The sequence below is a fragment of the Chelonia mydas genome, chromosome 21 (assembly GCF_015237465.2).
Source record: "Chelonia mydas isolate rCheMyd1 chromosome 21, rCheMyd1.pri.v2, whole genome shotgun sequence".
NCBI lineage: Eukaryota > Metazoa > Chordata > Testudines > Cheloniidae > Chelonia > Chelonia mydas.
Genome location: NC_051261.2, coordinates 9387639 through 9409556, shown reverse-complemented (window position 1 = coordinate 9409556; position 21918 = coordinate 9387639). Strand labels below are relative to the sequence as shown.

The 21918-nt window shown below is 49.0% G+C and overlaps 1 protein-coding gene across 5 annotated transcripts in view; it reads left to right on the top strand.

The window, feature by feature from the left end:
- The window catches only part of FOXP4 (forkhead box P4), a 138430-nt gene that overhangs the window by 36085 nt on the left and 80427 nt on the right, over positions 1-21918 (top strand). For 4 of the 5 annotated variants that reach the window (XM_037884875.2, XM_037884871.2, XM_037884874.2 and 1 more), the window contains exon 2: positions 7374-7578. The exons of the other annotated variant lie outside the window; for it this stretch is intronic. In XM_037884875.2, the coding sequence (XP_037740803.1) occupies positions 7390-7578 (189 nt within the window). In that variant the 5' untranslated portion in view covers positions 7374-7389. The remainder of the gene's footprint in view (positions 1-7373; positions 7579-21918) is intronic. 5 annotated transcript variants of the gene reach the window in all.

Here is a 21918-nt window from a genome sequence, read left to right as displayed (position 1 = left end):
CTTGGAGGGAGGACTCCTGTGTTCTTTTTCCTGGCTTTGCTTCTGGCCAGACTTTTATGGGGACCAGTCGCTTCACCGCTCTGTACCTTGCTCTCCCTATCTCCAATATAGGTGTATTAGCTATGCTTCTACCTACCAAAGTGTGGATGCATGGATTGATTTGTTTGGAAGGTGCTTTGAGATCAATACACAGCTCTGAGCACAAGCTCGGGAGCTGAATGCAGTCAGCACATGGATCTGCCTACGTTTTGCCCACAATGTCCATAGGCAAACATAGTGTCTCTTTCTGGTAATGTCTGTGATCCCTTCTCAGCAAGCATCTCAGTCCTTGGAGCAACATTCCTCGATTTCACGCGTGTGCCCTCCTATCCATGCAAGTGTCTCTCATATATTTTAAATAAAAATAAAATGCAGTAATCCCTTTAACCTTGAATTCTCCCGTAGCTACAAGTATGTCACTTTGTGCGTGCGTGTGCACGCGTGTGTGTGTTTTTGATAGTATGAGGACTACAGGAGGGAGCCGGCAACTCCACATGGGAATTAATGTCATTCATACACCCTGCGGAAATGACTTTTGAAATGCATATAATCTCAAACATGCAAATGAGAAGCTTGCTTCACCCTGTTTAATATGAATGATCAGCTTCTGAATAGCTATTATTACACGCCACATTTCAGCAATTATGTTGTTCGCGGTTTGTCTTTCTGTCTTGCAGAAAGAAAAAAGAGACAGAAAAGAAAAAGGATAGGAGGGGAAAAAAAGACAAACAGCTTTTCCCCCCCCCGCCCCGTCCCTTTTTTTCCTTTTTCTGTTTCGAGCTCGTTGACCATCTCTCTGATCGTCAACTGGCGAGCACCGTGTCTATTTCAGTTCTCCACCTGGCAAGGAAAGGAGCTGGCTTGAATGAAGCAAAACTGCTGCATTCTGTCTTCCTTGCAAAGGAGCGAAAGAAACAATTTTCCTATCAGGGTACCACGTCTTTCCAGTCTGCTTGATGGGTCAGTGTCCAGGATCCCAGATGATGCCTTCAGATGAGGGGAGTCCAGTGTTGTGCTCAACCCCTTCTCATCTGTATCAGTAGGTTGGATTAATAGATCTTTCTAACCAGAAGAGGCCATTATGACCATCTACTCCAACTGCTTAGCACAAGCCAGAGAATAGCATCCTGCGATGACTGCTTCAAGCCCACTGACTTGTGGCTGGACTAAAGTATTATCAGGCTTAATTCATCAATTTCGAGACTGTACCTTGCAGCATCTTAAAGCTACATGTTGCGACAGCAGCTCCCATGGGTGCCCCCAACCCCAGCTTCGTCAATCATGCATATTGATAGAACGCACCTTCCGTGCATGCACCTGTCAATAATACCACCAAGCAGGAACTCCCATCTCAGCTCCGTGTCCAGCCACTCTTTAAACCTGTCCTCAGATCATTACAAATCTTGTGCTCTTACATCGGAGCCGCTCATCCGCGATTCTCAAAGCATGTGACAAAGCATGATAAATGTCATCCCAGTTTCTCAGAAGGTGAAACTGAGACACAGAGCGGGGAAGTGACTTGCCTAAGTCAGGGTGAGGAGTAGAACCCAGGAGTCCTGGAATCCTGTCCCCTGATTTGATCGTACTGCCGCCCCCACATACATATGGAATAGAAAGTTCCGTTGCAGGTTCACCATGCTCTGTAACGAGACAAATGAAATTTAATAGGTAGCAGGTTTAATACAAACAAAAGGAAGTATTTCTTCACACAACGCACAGTCAACCTGTGGAACTCCTTGCCAGAGGATGTTGTGAAGGCCAAGACCATAACAGGGTTAACCCCCTGCCCCCCACTAGAAAAGTTCATGGAGGATAGAGGTCCGTCAATAGCTATTAGCCAGGATGGTGTCCCTAGCCTCTGTTTGCCAGAAGTCAGAAATGGGTGACCGGGGATGGATCACTTGATTCCCTGTTCTGTTCATTCTCTCTGGGGCACCTGGCATTGGCCACTGTCGGAAGACAGGATACTGGGCTAGATGGACCATTGGTCTGACCCAGTAGGGCCTTTCTTATGTACATCTGTCCAGATTTAATGCGTGCAGCCAGCCTGTTAGGGATATATATATATTTTTTACTTGATGACATGTAGCTATTTCGTCAGATACATCTCTGAAGGGAGGCAATTTCATACAAATGCCCTGTAACACACATCCCATGGTTTTGAAAGAGAACCCTCCATTACAGCTAACAAGTCGCTCGCCGGTAAAGCCCAATTGCATAAAGATTATTAATCCGATCTATTCGAAACCAGTATGTGTAACTTTTCAGAACTCTCACATTCCCAATCTGTGTAAATGTAAGCGATAGAGAGGAAGCATGGGCTAGTGGTTAAGGCACTGGACTGGGACTCAGGAACTCTGAGTTCAGTTTCCATCTCTGCCACAGACTTGCTGTGACCGTGGGCAAATTTATATGCACCCCGTTTTTCAAGAGCTTGGCTCTCTCTCTTTTAAGCCTTTAAATGAAGACTAGATCATGAAGCACTCAGCATCAGTGGCTCCTGTTTTGACCCTTCTGGGCAGATTCTCAATAGAGCTCTGCATGTGGTGTGCTGGGCTCTTCTGAAAATCTGGCCACCTATTTTGGTGTCCTAAATGGGAGCTAAGCTCTTTAGAACGTCTGGCCCCTAATCCCTCTGTGCTTCAGTTTCCCCATCAGTGAAATGGGAATAATCTTCCTTTGGCTCCCTGTGAAGATAAAATCCCTTAATGATTGCAGGGTGTTCAGATGCTACAATAATGAAGGCCATAGAGAAGCCTCTAGCTAGACAAAATAAAGTCTTCTGGGATGGAAGATTCTGTCACAACAGCTCACTCATTGCCAAGGTGTAGAAGAGAAAATGAAAAGTTTGTAATTCATCTACGAGTGAATTCTGTCTGTCTAATGCAATTCAAATTCTGTCCCAGTGGTGATGATGCCGACTGCAAACAAGAAGCATGGGAAATCTCACAAGGAGTGTTTGTCGATCTCTTCGCTTCCTGGCGGGAGCTCCCAAGCACAAATGAATCCAGGCTGCTCTATTGCGATCCGGATCTGAACTTCCCCATAATTCAGGCTGGCCAAGGGCAGGCTGTTAAGTTCTGTTCTAAACTTTTATGTGTTCTGGTCCAAGGGTGGGGGTTGTTTGGGCCCAGCTCTGCTCCTAAATCCGCGTGCGCACACACACACACACACACACACACACACACACACCCCCTTCTCTGATGACATGCCAGTACTTGTTATACTTAACGTGAGTTGGAGTAGCCACTTGCTGTACTCACACAGGTATTTAGTACTGCCCACAATTGTGTAGGCAGCATTGTCTTCTGGGCACTCATCCCAGCATTGCTCCAAACCATGGTGCCTTGTGGATGATTGAGCACGGACTTCTAGGAGACCTAGCAGGTGCCCAGGGGGAGCAGAGGTATAACCTTTTCCTTTCCCCCAGAAAGTCCCATGATTGCTGGAGAGCATGCAGGCCACCTTGGAGCCAGGTGGGAGGTTGCACTGCACAAGCAAACCATACCATGGAAGAGACAGGTGCTGAAACTGGATGAGGAGGGCGCTCTTCAGAGGGCAAAGCTCTGCCAATAACAAACCTGCAGAGCTTGTAAACGCTTTCCCCCCTGCTCTTGCTGATGGTCTCTGTACAGATTCAAGGGACAAGTTCATAGATTGCAAGGCTAGAAGGGACCACGGTGGTCATCTTCTCCGACCTCTACAGAGACCCGCCCCACAATAATTCCTAGAGCAGATCTTCTTTTAGGAAAAAACATCCTGTCTTGATTTAGAAATGGTCAGTGATGGAGGCTCCACCACAACCTTTTGGTAAATTTTTCTGATGGTTAATTGTTTTCAGTTAAAAATTTGCACCTTATTTCCACTCTGAATTTGTCTAGCTTTAGCTTTCAGCCCTTGGATCGTGTTAGACCTTTCTCTGCTGGAGTGAAGAGCCCATCATTAAATATTTGTTCCCCAAGTAGGTAATTCCGGACTACAATCAGGTCATCCCTTAACCTTCTCTTTGTTAAGATAAATAGACTCAAGGAGCTCAATCTAGCCGTATAAGGCATGCTTTCTAATCCCTTTAATCTTTCTCATGGCTCTTTTCTGAACCCTCTCCAGTGTATCAACATCCTTCTTGAATTGTGGGTACTAGAACTGGACACAGTGTTCCAGCGGTGGTCACACCAGTTCCAAATAGAGAGGCAAAACAACATCTCTACTCGTTTTATGCATCCTGGGATCGCATTAGCCATTTTGGCCACAGCCTCACCCTGGGAGCTCATGTCCAGCTGATTATCCACCCACCCTCAAATCTTTTTCAGTCACTGCTTCCCAGGGTAGAGTCCCCTATTGTGTAAGGATGGCTGGCATGCTTTGTTCCTAGATGCCTACATTTGCATTTAGCCATATTTAACGCATATTGTTTGCTGGAGCCCAGCTTACCAAGTGCTCCCGATCGTTCTGCATCATTGACCTGTCATCTTCATTATTTACCATTCCTCCAATTTTTGTGTCAACTGCAAACTTTATCAGTAGTGATTTTATGTTTTTTCTTCCAGCTCATTAGAAAAAATGTTTAAATGGTGTCAGGCCAAGAACTGATCCTTGCGGGACCCTCCCAGAAATATACTCATTCAGTCATGGTTCCCTGTTGACCATTACCTTTTGAGACCATTCCATGAGCCAGTTCTGATGTGTCTCGTCTCATTGGGTTTAGCCTGGAGTCCTCGCCCCCTACCCTCTTCAATCCACAGTGGACAGGAGCATGTTCTGCTTTGCATGGTGCTGGTTGGCTTGCTTTCCTTGACAGTGAAACAAAGCTGAGGGTGGGGGAGATTGCATCTCCTATGGTGGTGATTAGAAGCCATTGCTGGAACTGAGGAAATTTATGGGCTGGGGTATTTTTAGTCTCTCCAACCCTTTAGTGTCTTGCTATGTGTGAGTGGGGCATGTGGAGGGGCTGGTTTTCAGTTAGAGGAGATACTTCTCATAGACTTATCCACAGTAGTTATTCTGCAGCCCCTCCACGATGACACATGCTAGCTTCCCTACCTCTGTGGAGTGAAAGATTCATGGATAGGTTCTCCCTACGTAATGGCCCCTAAGAAAGAGAAACCATTTTGACTGCCCTTCCCATCCCTGAGCATTCACCCATGAGTTGTTAGGGGAGGGGGCAAATGGGAAGGTCCGGGAGTGTGAGAAAGGGAAGCTCTATGGGAAGTGGTGCTGCTCACCTCCTCACACTGGCTCCAGCATTGACTCAGCACTGCAGCCCTCCAAAAATCAGGAGATCATACAAAAGTGAATAAGTTTGGGGTTCTCTCTATTCATCTTGGAGGTTTTTGAGCCTTTAGGGGGCACTCGGGTCACGTTCTCGAGCCTTTTTCCACAACTGTAAGGGTTAGAAATTTTACTTTAAAAAAAAAAAAAATACACCAAAATCTGGGATTCTCACGTAATAAACTGACTCCAGGAGTTGAGGCTTAAAGAAAAACACCAAAAACCACTGCTGCGTGTGTGATATTGAAGGGCCGGGGTGATGAGAAGTCTGAGGGGAGGGTCACTTCTGGTGGCTGATGCATCTTTTTGAAGAACTGCTGCTCCTCAAATTTGAATCCTGCATCCCATGTTGGCTTGGCGCTTGGTTGTGCGCGATTTGTTCTTAACACGCTCTGCTTTGTGTCTGCACTTGGCGCCATCTCTCTGGTTAAAAGAGCTGGTTGAAAATATTTCCAGTGCAACGTTATTTTCCATTGAAAACGCTCATTTGAGAGAATTGAAACATTTTTGCTGGAACTGTCTCCATTTTTGTCAACATTTTCAACAGGAAAATATCAAAATGTCCTGCTTCATCTGTTTTATATGATATTTGAAATGATCAAGTCCAAATGCAACCTTTTGACTTTATGGAAAAACAAAATGCTTTGGACTATTTTGGTTTTTTGTGAAAAATTCCAAGATTTCTACTTTTTGTCCCAATTCAGGATGAAATACATTTAATGTCAAAATCTTAGAATTTCCCACCAGACAGAAATTCTGTGTTTTGACCAGCCCTGCTGTTTGCAACACAATAAATACACAGAGAATCTAGTCTGCTCATGGTGCTGGAGATGTACAAGTTGGGGCTGCCTGTGTGCAAATCTGTAGCCCCTCTGTAGCCATGCGTATTTCAGTTTAAGGGTGGCTTTATTTTGGTTTAGGTTAAACTGATTTCTACTCCACTAGAACTTAAGTGAAATAAATCACTCTCTTAAATCAACAGAAGAGGGTTGCGCACATGGCCTCTTGGACCAGTTTAATTCAATCAGTTTGAAATCACAGCAGTAACTGAAGCAGTGCATCTGTGTGTAGACAGGCTCGCAGGTTAAGGCGCAGCCTCACAGAGTTCAGGTGTTAATGCAGGTGTGAGAAAGCACAGGATAATGGTTCAAGTGCAGGAGAGGCAGGGGTAGGAAGGATTCATAATTTCATAGCGCTGAAGACTAGAAAGGGGCCACCAGATTACCTAGTCTGACCTGCTCTGTACCACGGAACACCAAATTTCACTCCCATGGCCCCTACTGATCCCAAAGACTCTAGGTGCCTGAGGACTGAAATGTGTTAGTCTAACTAGACTGCGTGCCTCTGTCAGAGCACAGGAGAGGCCAGGGTGCCCCCAATGCCCCAGGCCCCTGCAATGGAAGGGAATGAGTAGGTGATCCCAGCAGGCGAACCATTCCCCACATTGGAGAAGAGGCAAAAACACCCCAAGGTCCCTGCTAGTCTGACCTTCCCAGTCCCAGATCTGGTGATCAGTCAGACCCTGAGCATGTGAGCACGACCCACCAGCCAGGCATCTGGAGCGACGGCTCACTGGGGGGCGGTGGGGAGTGGGCTTTAGGGAGGGGTTCAGAGGAGGAAAGAAGGGTACTTCTCCAAGTCAGTGGTGGGAATGGAGGTGGAGCCGGGGTGAGGAGAGCCCTGGTGGGGTGGGGAAGACCTGAGTGGCTGGACGTGGAGGTGGGTCGTGGTGAGATGATGCCCCAGGTGGATCTTGACAGGCAGGATGGTGGGGTGTTGGAGGAGGAAATGGTGCGTGGCCCCGCCTTGAGCTCACTGCTCAAGGGAAATGGTCCTACAACTCCTGCTAACCAGCTGCCTCGTGTGCCGATACTGGGGGCTGTAGAAAGGGCAGATGCAAGGAGGGAAAGGGAACCCTGCCCTGGTGAGGCCAGGGTAGCAAGTACAGGCAACATGCATTGGGGGGCTGCTCTCCCCACAGGCCCTCGTAGCCCGGGGGTAACCCCATCCAGCACCCCCAGTAACGCTCTGCTCAGGGACGCTGCTGCTTCTCATTGCTCACCCAGGTCCTGCGAGCAAGTCATGATGGTTGAATCTGCCTCGGAGACAATACGCTCCACTCCCTCCAGCCAGAACGGGGTCAGCAGCCTCACCAACCAGACAGATGGAGGAGGCGGTGGCGGCGGTGGAGGAGGAGGAAGGGAAGGAGGCGGCGGGGAAACCAATGGGGAAATGAGCCCGGTGGAACTCCTGCATTTTCAGCAGCAGCAGGTAGGAAAGAGCCTCTTTCTTCTCTCTCTCTCTCTCTTGCTCTCTTTTCCCTTTGTCCTGGGGTTTTTTTTTTTTTGGTTTTGGGTTTTTTTGCATACCCCAGTCTTTGGGCTTTTGGGACATCTGGAGACCTGCACTGGAAATCCTAGAAATGTCGAGCTAGAAGGGACCTCGAGTGGTCATCAAGTCCAATCCCCTGCGCTGAAGCAGGACCATTCCTGACCCGTGTTTGTCCAACCTGTTCTTACAAACTTCTAATGATGGGAAGTCCACAACCTCCCTTGGATGCTTATTCCAGAGCTTCGCTACCCTTACAGGTTAAATATCAGGAAAAACTTTAACTTCGTCTCCTTTGCTGCAGATTAAGCAAAATGCTACTTGCCCGACCCTTCAATGGACATGGAGAGCAATTGATCAGTCCTCTTCATAATGGCCCTTAACATATTTGAAAACTCTTATTGGGTCTCCCCCAGTTGTTTTTTGTCAAGACTAAACATGCCCAGTTTTATTTAACCTTTCCTCAGAGGCCAGGGTTTCTAAACCTTTTCTCCTCTTTGTTATTCTCCTCTTGAGTCTCCAATTTGTTCACATCTTTCCTAAATGCTGGCACTCCGAATTGGACACAGGACTCCAGCTGAGGTCTCACCATTGCAGAGTAGAGTGAGTCAATTACCTCCCATGTCTTACGGCACTCCTGTTAATAGACCCCAGGATGATATTAGTCTGTTTTGCAACTGCATCACGTCGTGGACTCATTTCAGTTATGAGCCACTATCTGCCCCAGATCCTTTTCACAAGAGCTACCACCTAGCCAGTTACTCCCCGTTGTGCATTTGATTTTTTTTTTCCCTAAGTGAAGTACTTTGCATTTAGCTTTTGTTGAACTTCGTCTTGTTGATTTTCAAACGAGTTCTCCAATTTGTCAAGATGGTTTTGAATTCTAATCCTCTCCTCCAAAGTGCTTGCAACCCCTCCCAGCTTGGTAGCATCGGCAGATTTTGTAACATGCTCCCCATTCCGTTATTCAAGTCACTAATGAAAATATTGAATAGTACCGGGCCCAGGACTGACCCTGCGGGACCCCACTTGGTTCCTCCCAGTTGGAGAACGAACCATTGGTAACTATTCTTTGAGCGCACCTTCATAGGAAAGATGGTACTCAATCGGATCCCTCTCAAGCGTTGTCTGCGGTGGAGAACACGATAGCTGCATCCGCTCCACCTGACCTAGGCGCCGCACGAAAGAGGAGGCAGGTGCGGAGGGGCTGCAGCTCTCAATACTTCAGTAAGCTTCTGCCGTCCAGCAAACCCCACCTCACCTCAACGTGCGTGCCTTGCTCTGGGCCAAGCTTGTCACTCGTTCTCAGTCAAGAGCATGAGTCTCCAAGGACGCCAATGCTGCTCGTCGATGGGGAGTTCAGACAAGGACCTCGCCTTCTGGCCCCTGAAGATCCCCCTGGTACGCTCGTCACCTTAGTTTTGGGATGTTAGCTCCGATGCTCGGGCCAAATTCTGGCATGGCCAATTGCACCCCACCTCCCTCAGTTCTCCTGCAGTTTCAGCTGGAGATGGCGATCTGCGCTTCTGACTGTTCTTTAGTGTTGCGATGCGCTGTTGGAATGGGTGATGTGCTCTGCTACAGAGATGGCTGCATTTCAGTGCTGGCAGAGTGACCCCTGTGTTGCTATAGTCCGTGTGGCTCTAGGATCCTTTCATATGGAATAAATGTAAGACGGTGTCAAAAGCTGAATGCGTGGTGGTGGCATGTCAGGGGAGGGAAAGGGCTGTGAGTTCAAAATGATTGCAAAAACCCGCTGGGCATAATGTAGGTAGCTGCTTCTCTCTCTGCTCCGTGGGCTTTTCCTCTTTACTCTCGGAGATTACTGAGGTCTGCTCATTCTCTTCCATGCTTTGGGGCTCGCAGCCCTGTAAGGAGGGGTGCGCTGGTGAGTGTGCGTAGGCCTGCCTGTGTGAATCTGTCTCGGAGCACACCTGTAGTTGCACAGATGTCTTTCTGCAAATGCATTTGTGTGCATGAGTCTTGGGCTTGGTGTGCCAGTCAGCTTATGTGTGCATACGTCTCAACCTGTGTGTGCATGCATGTATTTCTGGGTGCATCTCTGTGCTCGTGTACATAGGCCCTTTTGCCCATGCCGAGTTCTGGGGTGCATTGGTGCACATATAGCTTGATCTCTGCATGTATGCACAAACATGTAACTTGAGGGATACATGCACACCGAGCTATGCACATGCCTGCCAAGTATGTGTGCATACGTGCAGCCATGCTTGTGTAGTTTGTGTGTGTGTGTGTGTGTGTGTGTGTGTGCACGCGCACACAACTCTCGCTCACTGTGCTTGAGTGCAACTAGGGGTGGCGTGGGGGGCGCATGTGTAGTTTAGGCTGGGGGGGGCGGGGAGGATTGCATGCATGCCTGCAGGTTACCTTTTCAAAACAAACTTCTGAGAAAACATAAATTTTCCTCCTTGGATACTAAATAAGGCAATGATCCCAGCCTCGTGTGGAGATCGCCTCCCTGAGCCATAAATTCCAGCGTGAAAGCTGTACAAAATTGCTGTGTCTGATACTTCAGTAGCGAGCGCTGTAAATCCATTACCTGAATAACAGCCGTTTCTCACGCAGTTAAGCCACTGTTCCCCTGATCTGAAGGGTAATCATGCATGTAATGCTTCTCCGAGTCACCCCGCCGAACGAGATGCTGCTCGTCCTCTCCCCTCCCCAACGGGGAAGGGGGGGTGCGGTTGCCGTCGCAGTGCCCTGCAGAGAGGGCGCTGAAATTCACTTAGTGGCAGCGTGTGCTTCAGACTCGCCTCGCTATGGTAAATAGGAGCCGTTTGTTCAGTCACAGCTGGGACAAGGCAAAGGGGATGGCGGGCTGTGTGCTCGGAAAGCACAAGTGACTCTGCCAGAGCCCCGGTGTCTTTGGCTGGGGACCGGGTAAAGGCTGTTTAATTCCCATTAGTGCCTGGCATTCCTATCGCACCTGCTGTCCGCTGCTGCCCCCCCCAGTGAATGCTCATTCGCCCCCTCGCATGCACCGGATCGCTCGCTTCCCTTCACACGTCCCCGGGTGCTGCATGCAGGCTGCTGGGGGTCAGGCAGAGAGAGCTGTGTGTTAGCACCAGAGGCTCATAAAGCATGTCAGAAAGGTTAGTGAACGCAAGGCTTGCAGCACCGCACCCATGGAGGCAGGGAAGTGCTGGTGGTATCCCTGTTTCATGTGTGGGGTAGGGGAAAGAGGGCAAGTGACTGGGCCAAGGTCATGTGATGAGTCAGTGGCAAGGAGGCCTAATCCAGTTCTCTAGTCACTAGCCTGCCCTTCCCTCTGAGAACTGGGGAATGGAAGCCAGCACTCATGGCAGCCCTCCCCTTCCAGAGCTGGGAACAGAACCTGCGATCCACTAGACCAGACATGGTCTCTGACTAGGTCAAAGTATCTAGATGGGTGATTCTTAACCTTTTCCATACCTGGGCCCCCGTTCCCATCCCAGGCACCCTTTGTGCCTAGCAATGTGGGCTGGGTGGGATGGTCTCGACCCCCAGATCAAGAATGCCATGATCAAGACACCCCGTAGTGACGCTGTGCTAATGGAGGGTAATTCAGATCTTTGTCAGACACAGCGGTGGGAAGAGCAACCCGTGTAGCGGAGAGAAGATTTGGGGATGTGGATTAAAAATTCTCTTTGAACCTTTTCCAGCCGTTGTGGTCATCTGGTCACTGAATCACTGAATGCATTACAAAGTGCTCCTTTAGAACTGGCTGGTGGGCTGAGGTGGAGAATCTACCCATCCCTTTAGCCCTCGTCAGCCTAAATCCTATCCCTGATGCTGTGGTTTCTTGGCCTTAGCAAATTCTCTCCATCCTGACATTCCAATGGTGTTCGTATCCCAGCCCTGCAGGCACCACCGCCCATCTGGGTCGCTAGTCGGGAGCGATGAGGCAATAGGGGATGTGCTTGGAGTCACAAACTATTCCCCCCGCTCCTCCTTATATAACCCAGGAACAAGGGAAAGCGGGATGATGATGTTTTGATGCTGCATGTAATTACCCTGTGGAACTCTCTGGCACAAGGTTTTACTTGGTGAGCTTCCAAACATGAATGACATCTGCAGTGACAGTAGCTTGAATAGACATTCTTAAGGCCCATCAATCTTTGTGCTTCAGGGAACAAGCTGAGCACCAGCTGGGGTCAGGATTAAATGTCCCCATATATAGAGTTTTGCACAATTAGGTGCTTTATGAAGGTTTTCTACTTTCCTCAGACACATCTGGCATTTACCCCTGTCGAAAGCAGGATACTGGACCACTGGGCTGTTCCTGTCTGCTGGTTCTCATGTCCCTGCTTGTGCTGAAGTTCCTGAAATGTCTCGGTTTTGTTTTTTTTAACTATGCGAATTCCACGGAGAGTTTAGAAAAATCGTTTATGGGCCATTGAGGTCTATGGGGAGGAAATCATTGGATTGATGCCATCCCCAAAAGGGGGTTGCAAACACATAATCATCTAGGGTTTAAATGCTTGGAGAGTTCTGACAAAATTGTCCCCAGCCTAACACAATGTGCGTTCCTTATTAACACTTAGTTTTGCAAGCCTGGCGTAAATAAACCTCTGGAAGGGAGGGAAGGGGTTGTTCCATTTATAGAGGTGAAATGACTTGCACACAGCAGGAAGAGAAGTCAGAACTGGGACGAAAACTGGGGAATTCCTGGCTTCTTGTGCGGTGCTCGCACTACGAGACTGTACCTCTTTGTCTCTCCGGAAGGTGTGTGGCTTTCTGACTGATCGTGGGGGGTGAGAGAGGTCACGGGGAGGATCCTGGGTGGAAGTTCCTCTTTTGCTGAGGTGGGTTCAAGCCCCAGAATTGGGCTGCCTGTGGGTCTGGATTTTGGACCGGGCCCCGGCCTGAGCTTTTTGTTGCGTTCGTTCCGGTTGCCACCGGTATATCGCGCGCTCTCTTCCCGCGCTGAGCAAGTGCCCGTCTCCTGAGCTCAGAGTAAACAAGGCCGGGAAACGTGAGCTGGGCTGTGGAGTAATGAGGTGACAGAAGGAGAGAGAGATAAACAGAGAGAGTCAGAAGTCAGGCATCTGACAGGAGTTTAGACTGAAACAAACAGCGCTGGAGAGAGCGTGCACGTCATTTTTGAACAAGACGGAGTGTCTGTTTCCACGCAACGGGCAGAGCTGAAGAGCTTGTTTAAACAGAGATGAAAGGAGTGAGGTGGCTGCACGACCTGCAGCCGGCGCTTGGTCCCGGGAGGGGTTGCCGAATTTGAGTGCAGGAAAGGGGGTTGGTCCAGGCCGGGGGACATCTTGAGAGCTACCTGCCCGAGTTTTGTGCTAGGAAACTAGTCTGTCGTTCTCGGGACTTTCTTAACCCTTTGCAGATTGCAGACGCTTCCCAAAGGGCTACAGAGGGATCCCACTCAGGAGGTGATCGCCCTGTTCTCACCAGAGCTCTTGGCCCAAGTTACCATGTTGTAAGTGCAGTGCTATACGCTGTGGTTTAAGAGGGGAAGGGAAGAAGAGCTGTTCCGATTGAAACTGCCATGACAGGGTAAGAAGCCAGCAGATTGGACTTGCCCAAGCTGGACAGGGTCCTCAGCCTGAATGCCTCCCTAAAGAACTGAAACAGCCATTCCCATAAAAGGGGCAGCTCCTATCCTTGGTCCTGCTAGAGACCCCACCTGTCCAGTTATTTCCAGCACGGGCCTTTGCTTGGTGGGGTGAACCCCGTGTCCCGATGGGCACACCCTTTGGGGCCTGGGAAGGTGCCAAAACCATTTGGGGGCCCACGAGAGTCCTTGCACCACACTCTGTGCAGGTCAGTCTCTGCAGACAGCCCAGTGTGACATGACACGTGTGTCCCACCAGCTTGGGCGTCCTATTGGGCTTGACTAACTTGAGTGCACAGCGCCACCTTCCCAATGTGTGCAGGTGGAGACCGATGGCTTGGCTTCCTTGCCACCAGTTGTAATATCTCCTGTGGAGCTTTATCTGTGACTGATTCTTTTCCCCCACCCCTCCAGCCCCATGCTGCAACCACTATTCCATGTTCTTGTTTCTTTCAAACCTAGGTTTTGCCACGCAGGGTCAGACCAGGGGTCAGTCTAGTTTTGTGCCCGTTCTCTGGCAGCGGCTAACTTGAGCTGCTTCAGAGGAAGGTACAAGAAAACCCCATCATGGACAGTTAAGGAATAACCTGCCCATAGGCAAAGCCTCTCTTCCTGACCTCAGGCAGTTAATGGTTGGTTTATTCCCTGACACATGAGGATTAACACAGCCCTTCCATCCTTGTGTATGGTCTAACTGAACCGTGGATGTTCTTATTTTTTTTATACACGGGTGGTGCTTGAGCTGAACCCACTAGCCACGCAGATTGCACACTTGGTTGTGCAAAATGGGCACACACCGTGCGAAGAGGGACGGCGTGTGCAATGATGCCCAATTTGCACGCGCACGCCCAATTTGCACGTGCACATACTCTGCAGCTTCAACCCAGGTGCCAATGGTTTTAGAGACCATCTGAATGTCATTTTGCTCTGGGATCTAGTGCCAGTTTCAGTACCTGTCACGCTGTCCCGGGTCTTGAGCAGCGTAATATCTGTGTTAACCTAACAGGCCTAACCAAGATCCAAATCTAGCCCTTGGAGTCTGGGTCGATGTCCGAGGGCTGCGTTCTGATCTTGATTAGCCCCTGCTGGGTAAACGCAGAGTAAATCCATTGCCGTCAGTGGGTTCACTCTGGATTTACACTGGGGTAACGGGGATGGAAATCAGGCCCCCAGACAACAGCCCCCAGCCTTCTCAGACTGGAGCGTTAGAAACAGCTTCCTCCCTGGCTTCCGCAGGCCCTTTCTGAACAGGGTGGAGGGGAGGGAGGGATCTTTCCCCTCCCCATCCCCCAAGCAAGGTGATGCCGTTAGGCCTAAATCCCTGGATTTCAATGGTGGGGCCCAGTTGAAAAGCATCCTGGGATTCAATAGCGCGCGCTTACATTGTGGCAGGGGTCGCTGGAGGGGAAAGGCCAGCCGGGGTCATGGGAGGGTTGCCTAGCATCTGGGAACTCCCACAGTGGTTGCTGTGGGAACGTCAAGAGACCTCCAGCGTGCTAACATCCTGTAACGGGATTCAAAAGGACCCGGCTCTTTGCACATTAATGAGTTTTTAACTCGGGGGGCTAGTCCCCGCCCTGCTCCCACCCAACAAGGCACCCAGTCAGGTGGGGAAGCTGGGAGGACTGGTGGAACTTCTTCCTTTCCATGGCCCTCAGGGGGGAAGGTCGGGATGGAAACTGGGGACTAAGGTGGTGAGTGGAGAAGAATCACCCGTAGCAGGATGAGTGATTTTGGGGAGGGGGATGTGCCAGATACCACAGCAACAGGTCCGCACGGCATCCCTGCTGCCCATTGACTGCCACTGGCTTCACGGGGGCAGGAACCCTGCAGGCAGCAGAGGAGGAGATGAACCTCACAGAGACGCCCACTCCCGCTTTCATCCCAGGCACTTGGTCAAGTGACTGCCTGGGAAATGGTGACCCCAACGGGTTGAAAAGCCTGGTGCAGGATGGGTCTGGTCTGAACCCGAGCAACTCCTTTGGCCTCCCCTGCGTTCCTTCATGCTCCATGTCGTTGTCTTAAATCTTGTGTGGCTGGCTCTATGAATCTCAGGGGGAGCTCCTGTCCCTCTCTGAATGCGGATACTGATCGTAGGCTTGTGGTGGGACTGGGCTGACACCTAGCTCTTCCCACACCTAAAGGCTTCTGGCCAAGATTTTGATCTAGTGATTCTGGACATCTCACTGTGCCCGGTGCCCAAATGGATGTGCCTTAAATTTGACCTGGCTTCTGGAAAGTGCTGGACCCACCCTCTGGAAATCAGGCCCCTTGAAGGTTATTTCCACTTGAGTACATAAAAGGTGAAGAACCCCAAATGTCTTCTGATAATCTTGGATCCAGAGATCTCCTATTAAAATGGGGGCTAAGCCCCCTGTGCTGTGTGAGCCAGGAGGCCAGGTTGGGTCTTCAGAGGTGAGTCATAAAAGTGATCATCCTAGCATTTCCCCCCAAAAAAGTGGCTCTCGTACTTTGGCCAGACTTGTTCCAATCTTGGTTCGCTCCATTCTGCCTCCTGCAATTTCCCTCACCTCTCTCTGCAGTTTGAGCTACTTAGGGTATAATCTTCCTATCAAAACCAGTTATGTGTCGAAAGTGTTGCCAGCCCTCACTCGAGAAGTGGCTGCATTCCGGTGATTGGTGTGTGTATCTAATGTAAAATGTATCTGGAAAGATTGAGGGGTTTTTTGGGGGGTGTTTTTGAATCCCTCAGGAGAGAAGGTGTTAGTGGAATGTAAGGGATCCATGTTATGTTTTTCCATGTGTCTTGCTTCCTATAAAGTTTAGCTCTTCTCTCTTCCTCTTGCCTAACCCAGTTGACCTTGCCCTGTAGCCAGTGGGGAATGCAGGCCAATGGGCAGGAAGTGCATTTCATCTCCAGAAGCAGCCTTAGGAAGTAAACCTATTCCAATGTCACAGGCTTAAACTTCTGCTTCCCAGCTGGGTCTGGATGGAGAGACATTTCATGCAGCCTCCTGCTGTCTCGTGTCTCCCATCAATGAGCCAGCATTCAGTTGCAATTGTCTGTGCAGGAGTTTTTTGGGGCTCTGGCACTGGCTTAGAGGGGGATTCTCTGGGACAAATGGAGACTAAGGGGGCCAGCTCCACCATTGGGGGGGGCCTTCCCTGCTTCCCCTCTCCATGCTCTCCTTCGCCATTCCACAGGAGATATCAAACTCATGAGTAAGTGGAATGATGCTTCCGGAGGAGGGGGCCAGATGTGCCTTTAGGCACCACTTGAGGATGGTCGATGGAGCTGCTCGGCCCTATGATGTCTAGTATATTTAGGCACCTCTGGGGTCACGATTGTATCTAGCCCCCCAATGGGGAGCCTCACTGTGGCTTCAGCCTGCTTGCCCCAGACAGGCAAGTCCAGCTCCTCCAAGACCTGGGGCCCAAAGCAGGACTTGGCCAAGAAGCAGGCGGGGAATGTCTGCGGCCATGGCTATCCACGCATAGCAGGGCTCGGGAGGGACAATGTCCCCCCGGGCAGGGAGTCGGGGGGGTGGGGTGCCTAGAACCTTCGTCTCCAAGTTGCCAGCACTCTGACGTTGCCCTCGAGGAGTTAGGGAAGACTTGGTCTCCTTGAAGTCCCTTTGTTGCAGGGCTTTAAGGGAGGAGGGCGTTGCTGCCATCGTTGGGTCGCTCGGCATGGTAGGCACTTCTTTTGTGTGTGTGACTCGCACCAGACAAGGGAACCTTCCAACTTCAGGCAGCTGGGAGAGGGGGAAGGGGAAGGGGAGTAAGAAGGAGGGAGGCAGTGAGCCAGAAAGGGAGAAGAGGGGGTAGGTGGAAGGAGAAGGGGAGGGAGGTTCAAAACAGGGAGGAGGAGGTGGAGGGAGGCAGGGAAGGATTAGGAGGTGTCTGGATGGGAAGCAGGAGGAGGAGGAGATCTCAGCAGGGATGGGGAAATGATGGGATGGAGGTGGGGCACAAGAAGGGAGGTGGGTTAATAACAAGGGAGGGTTTTGTCTTGGACAAACAACCAGAAAACCTGCCTTTTTAATTAACCCATGGGGGTTTTCAAAAATGACTTTTAAAGGCAGCCCTCTACACCAAAACCAAACCAGCTGGCAGCACATCCTGGAAGATCAACTTCCCAACCAGCAACTAGAGCTCACTCGCGTGGGAACCCATACAGGAGGTTCGAGACCGTGAACCCTCTTAGTCCAGATTGAAGGCTTGGATTTTCAGTGCAGTCAGGTGCCTGACGCCCATGGAAATCTCCTAAATCCTAATGAGTTTCACTGGGACTTGAGCACCTAACTCTCCTTATGCTCCTTTGGAAAACCCCAGCTTCAGACTGCACAATGCTTGCCTCCATCCCCAAAATCAGCACCCCCTTCTGCTCCTCTCTTTGTCTCCGAACCTGTCAGCCTGAGGCCTCCTGGTAGCACACTTTCCAAATTGCAATTATATAGAAAGGGCCCATCTGGAAAAGCCATCCCATCCGTCTGCTGTAATATTTGTTCTGTGCTTTTTTTTTTTTAAATGAAAATAAAAATACTATTTATTGCAGGCAGATGTAAAATAAATGTTAAGGTATTAAAAGCAAGATACCAAACTTATAACCATATCAGCCGTTTTTCATATTTAAAAGGGAATGGAGGTGGTGGTGGGGAGACTCTGGTGTGGATGACACTGTGCTATAAAAGCATGTGGTCGCATTTCAAATGTATTATGTCATATGCTATTATTAGGGTATTTCAGATAAAAATGAGATGAGAGCACTTAAGTGAAACTCATCTCTCTATTAGGTTGCCTGATTTATATTTCATATATGACTGAGCATAAATGTTGTTCCCTCCCCCCCCCCCCCAAAGCGCGGGGAGAAGTGAATTGTTGGGAGCAATGGTCAGACTTGTTCCTTGTGTTCTTCATTAGTGAAAATGGATTTAACCCCTTTAGCCAAGGAGGATCGAAGTCCAGAAGCGTTAGGGTGTGTGTGTGGCAAAGGGGAGAACATCTGGGGCCGAGAGAGAGTTGAAAAAGATTTTTCCCTTTTGTAAAGAATTCTGTCGTTTTTATTAATTTGGATCTCTTTGGAGCCATTTGGTTCTGATTATATGAGAATGGGGATGGAGGAAGTGGAGTGAGGGAGTGGATTTCAATATGGCATCATTTACTGTTAATATCCATCTAAAAATATCTGTGTGTGTATTATTTTAATAGTTCTAATTCTGGAATGTGACGATGTCATTTTTATGAGGGTAGTGTAAAAATAATTTATAATCTTTTGTTATTCCCAAAAAGCTCTTTTGGGGTAAAAGGAGACTGGGGGGGGAAAGGAGAAGGTGTAGTATCATTTGTATAGTCCCCTCTTTCCCCCCACCCGGCTCTATTAATATAATTTCTGTGGTGGGTTTTTTTTTTTTAATCATTGGAGGTTAAGGCCCCATTCAAAGCTTTGATCCCATCCAGGAGGGAATTCCCTTTGGTTAGTTTCAGCCAGTGTTTTACCCCCCTGCTGTATGGAAATCCACACCCTCCTGCTGCAGCAGAGGGCACTTGGTCTTATGGTCTCTCCTGCTGTACTGTCTGGGTGACAACTGTTAATTAAAAATGTGGGGTTTTTTGTTAAGACTTGGCCCGAATACTTTTACGCTTTTATTCTGCAAAGATTTTTCCAAAGTGACCCAGTGATTTTGGAACCCCGACTTGAGATTCACCCCTCTGAAAATCATGCCCCTTTTGTGGGGGGTCTCTAGTTGGGCATCCCCGATCATAAGTCACTTCTGAAACCATAGGCTTGTCCTTTTTGGAGTATCCAAAGTACTGTCCATCTGGATTCTGTATGTACCAGTTTCTACCACCTTAGCATTTGAATGCTTAAGCACCGCTGTTAGCCCTGTGGCTACCTTAGCTGGCTGGTAAGGTCCTCCCTCTCCCAATTCAGAAATTCATTTAACCGCCTGCATCCATCCTTAATGCTGGGCCTTGAAGGTTATCAAGTTCTGAAGAGCCCAAAGAAGAATGGAGAGAGCTTTAAGGAGAGAGCCTCTACTGAAAACGCCTTGGCTTCCATTCCTGGTCTCCCCTCTAAGTGATCATGCCATCCCATCTAATCCAGTCCTGACTTGGATGCGCTTCTCTTGCGTTTCCATGCTGGTTAGTTCTGGGGCTTCTCCATTCATTGGTCCTGCAGTGACCCAGCTCTCCCCAGCAGTAGTAATAATGCCTGGCTCTTGCATAGCAATTTAGTTGAGCTCTCTAGTTCTCAGCGCTGTACAAAGGTGGTCGGCATCATTATCCCTGTTTTACAGCTTGGGGGAAACCGAGGCACAAAAGTGCAGCTCAGGGAGGGGGAGTGACTTACCCAGGGTCCCCGGCAAGCCAGCGGCAGGAGTGGAACCCAGGTTTCCTGAGTGGCAGGCTGCTGCTCTAACCGCTAGGCAAGAAGGTTGTTCAGCAAATCGACTTGCCATAAGGGCTGACGAAAGGCACAGATTTGACGCCCATTGGAGACCGTATGGAAGCTCAGTCTCTAGGGCCCGTTCAATTTTTAGTCTCTCCTGGGACTGCCAACATGGAGGCCATGGAGTTCTAACTGGTGGTGGTTTTTTGTGATTGAGATCGAAATAGGACTTCTAGGAACGAGGGATGAGATGCACCAGATCCATCTCATACAGGAGGACAACCTCATCACCAGGTTCATTTGCTCCTTGGCTTGCTCGCCAATAGATATGAAACCTGGCCTAAAGAAGGTGCATTATTCCAGGGAAGAATTAAATGCCATGTGTCTTGGGTGGAAAGCTGGATAGTAGACTGTTCCCGCTCTGGGATCCCCACACACAGACTTGTGATGACCCGCTTTCTTCTGAAATTAGAGGGGGGAATACAGCATGTAGTATTTATTTCAACCATAGCATGAACTCAAAGGAATCAGGCTCTCAGGTGAAAAGAGAACAGCCTCTGCAGACTCATTAGCCAATAGAGCTGTGGTGGTTCAATTTTTCCAGTGCGTCCTGGTGGGAAATTCTTCGCTACAGCAGAATCTCTTATTTCTTCTTGGGATCTGATACTAGCATAACGCTTCTGTTGTCTGAACGTTGTGTTCGCCACACCCGGGATTAATCTGAGACTCTCTTTTTTTTTTTTCTTTCCTAGTAGTTCTTGTTGCTCTGGAGTTGTACAGCCTAGCTGCAAAGAAAATCAAGTATGAAGCGTATACAAAGAAATCCAGACACCCCGATTCAGAAAGCCCTGGGCTTTGGGGCAGTTTTGTATTTGGATCTAGATGGGAATTTAGAAATCGGGGAAACCTCTTTTTTTCCCCAAGGAACTAAGGGCTTGTATACATGCAAGGGGCTTTTTGATACTACTTTTTACTATATCTGTTCAGAATCTGGTGTCGTTAAGTGGTGTGATCCTCTAATGTGGACACCGTTATACCAGTGCAAAGGTGCTTAAGTTGTACAAACTGTACCAGTATACTGGTACAGCTGCATCCCCACTAGGGGTATTCCTGACCTTAGCTCTGTTGGGTAAACGCTCCTCACAGATATAGTTAAATCAGCACAAAACCACTACATAGGTCAGGTCTCTTCCCCTTCCGCCACCTCAACATTTGCATTCCCTCTGCTCAGTAACAGGTTGCTGCCACTGGTCTTGTAAATGAGGAAGCCAGGCGGTGTCAGCTGTTGATGTGAGTGTCTTAAATCTTACAAACTTCTTTTTAAAATGGGCTAATTTACTGATCAAAGACAATCATCCAGGAGACAAATTGGACACAAACTATTTGTTCCTAATTGTGGCTATCGCGCTAATGACTCTTTGAATAGCACTGTGGAGCAGGGTACAATTTAACTCCCCCTCCCCCCTTCCCATTTCATAGATCATTAGCAGGAGGTGAAGGCAAATTCTCTTCTAAGTGGGGACCTTTTTTTCTTTTTCACATGTTCTCAAAATTAAATAGCAAAGAATTATGGGTAATTTGGACTCCATGCTTTCTAGCTTTAAGAGGTGGTTCCATACTAGTAACTTCAAGTGTTGCTTTTTGAAGCTAATCTTCTGGCCTGTTGAAAGAGGTTAGCAAGTGCAGGTGACCTGTCCAAAAAAAACCTTGTCTTTCATCTCTACTCCCGTCTCAAGGTGGTTCTGGCCCTGGTGGGAGCCCCAGGTTGGAATCTGGTAAAGAAAGCGCCCGTCATAAATCAAGCAAGACTTTTGTAAGCGTGGCTTCATTGTTTCCTGAGGAAAGACAGCAATGGACTACAGTCATCTCTGGGTGGCAGTGAATATCCCATGACGACCCGCTTTCTTTGCTTGGCAAGTGTCTCCCACTGAGTTTGTTAGAGATGGGCCAGAGCTGCACCGTTCTGCTCCCGCAAGGTTCTGGGGTGTTGAGAACCAGGATTATGGATTGGGCTGGTCTCTGAACCTTTCATACACTGGCAAAATGGGTCACCTGGGGATCAAGATGAAAATGAATGATGTTCCCTCTCTGATCGTGCTATTACCCTCACCCCCACAACTGGTAAGTAGGAGTAAAGTGCTGGTTTTTGCCCATGCAGCTAAGCCAATGCATCTCAGTTCTCGCCAGCAGGTGTTCAAGATCTCAGCAGCCTCTCCTCCGTAGTGGATGTTGCCTCAATGCCCATTTTCCCCGTGGTGATGGAGTAGCTGACCTGAAGGCTAAGCCCCTGCGAAGGATGAAAGGCTTATGCCGTGGGTCCCCATCCTCCTGGATGGCTGTCTCAGAGACAGCCCTT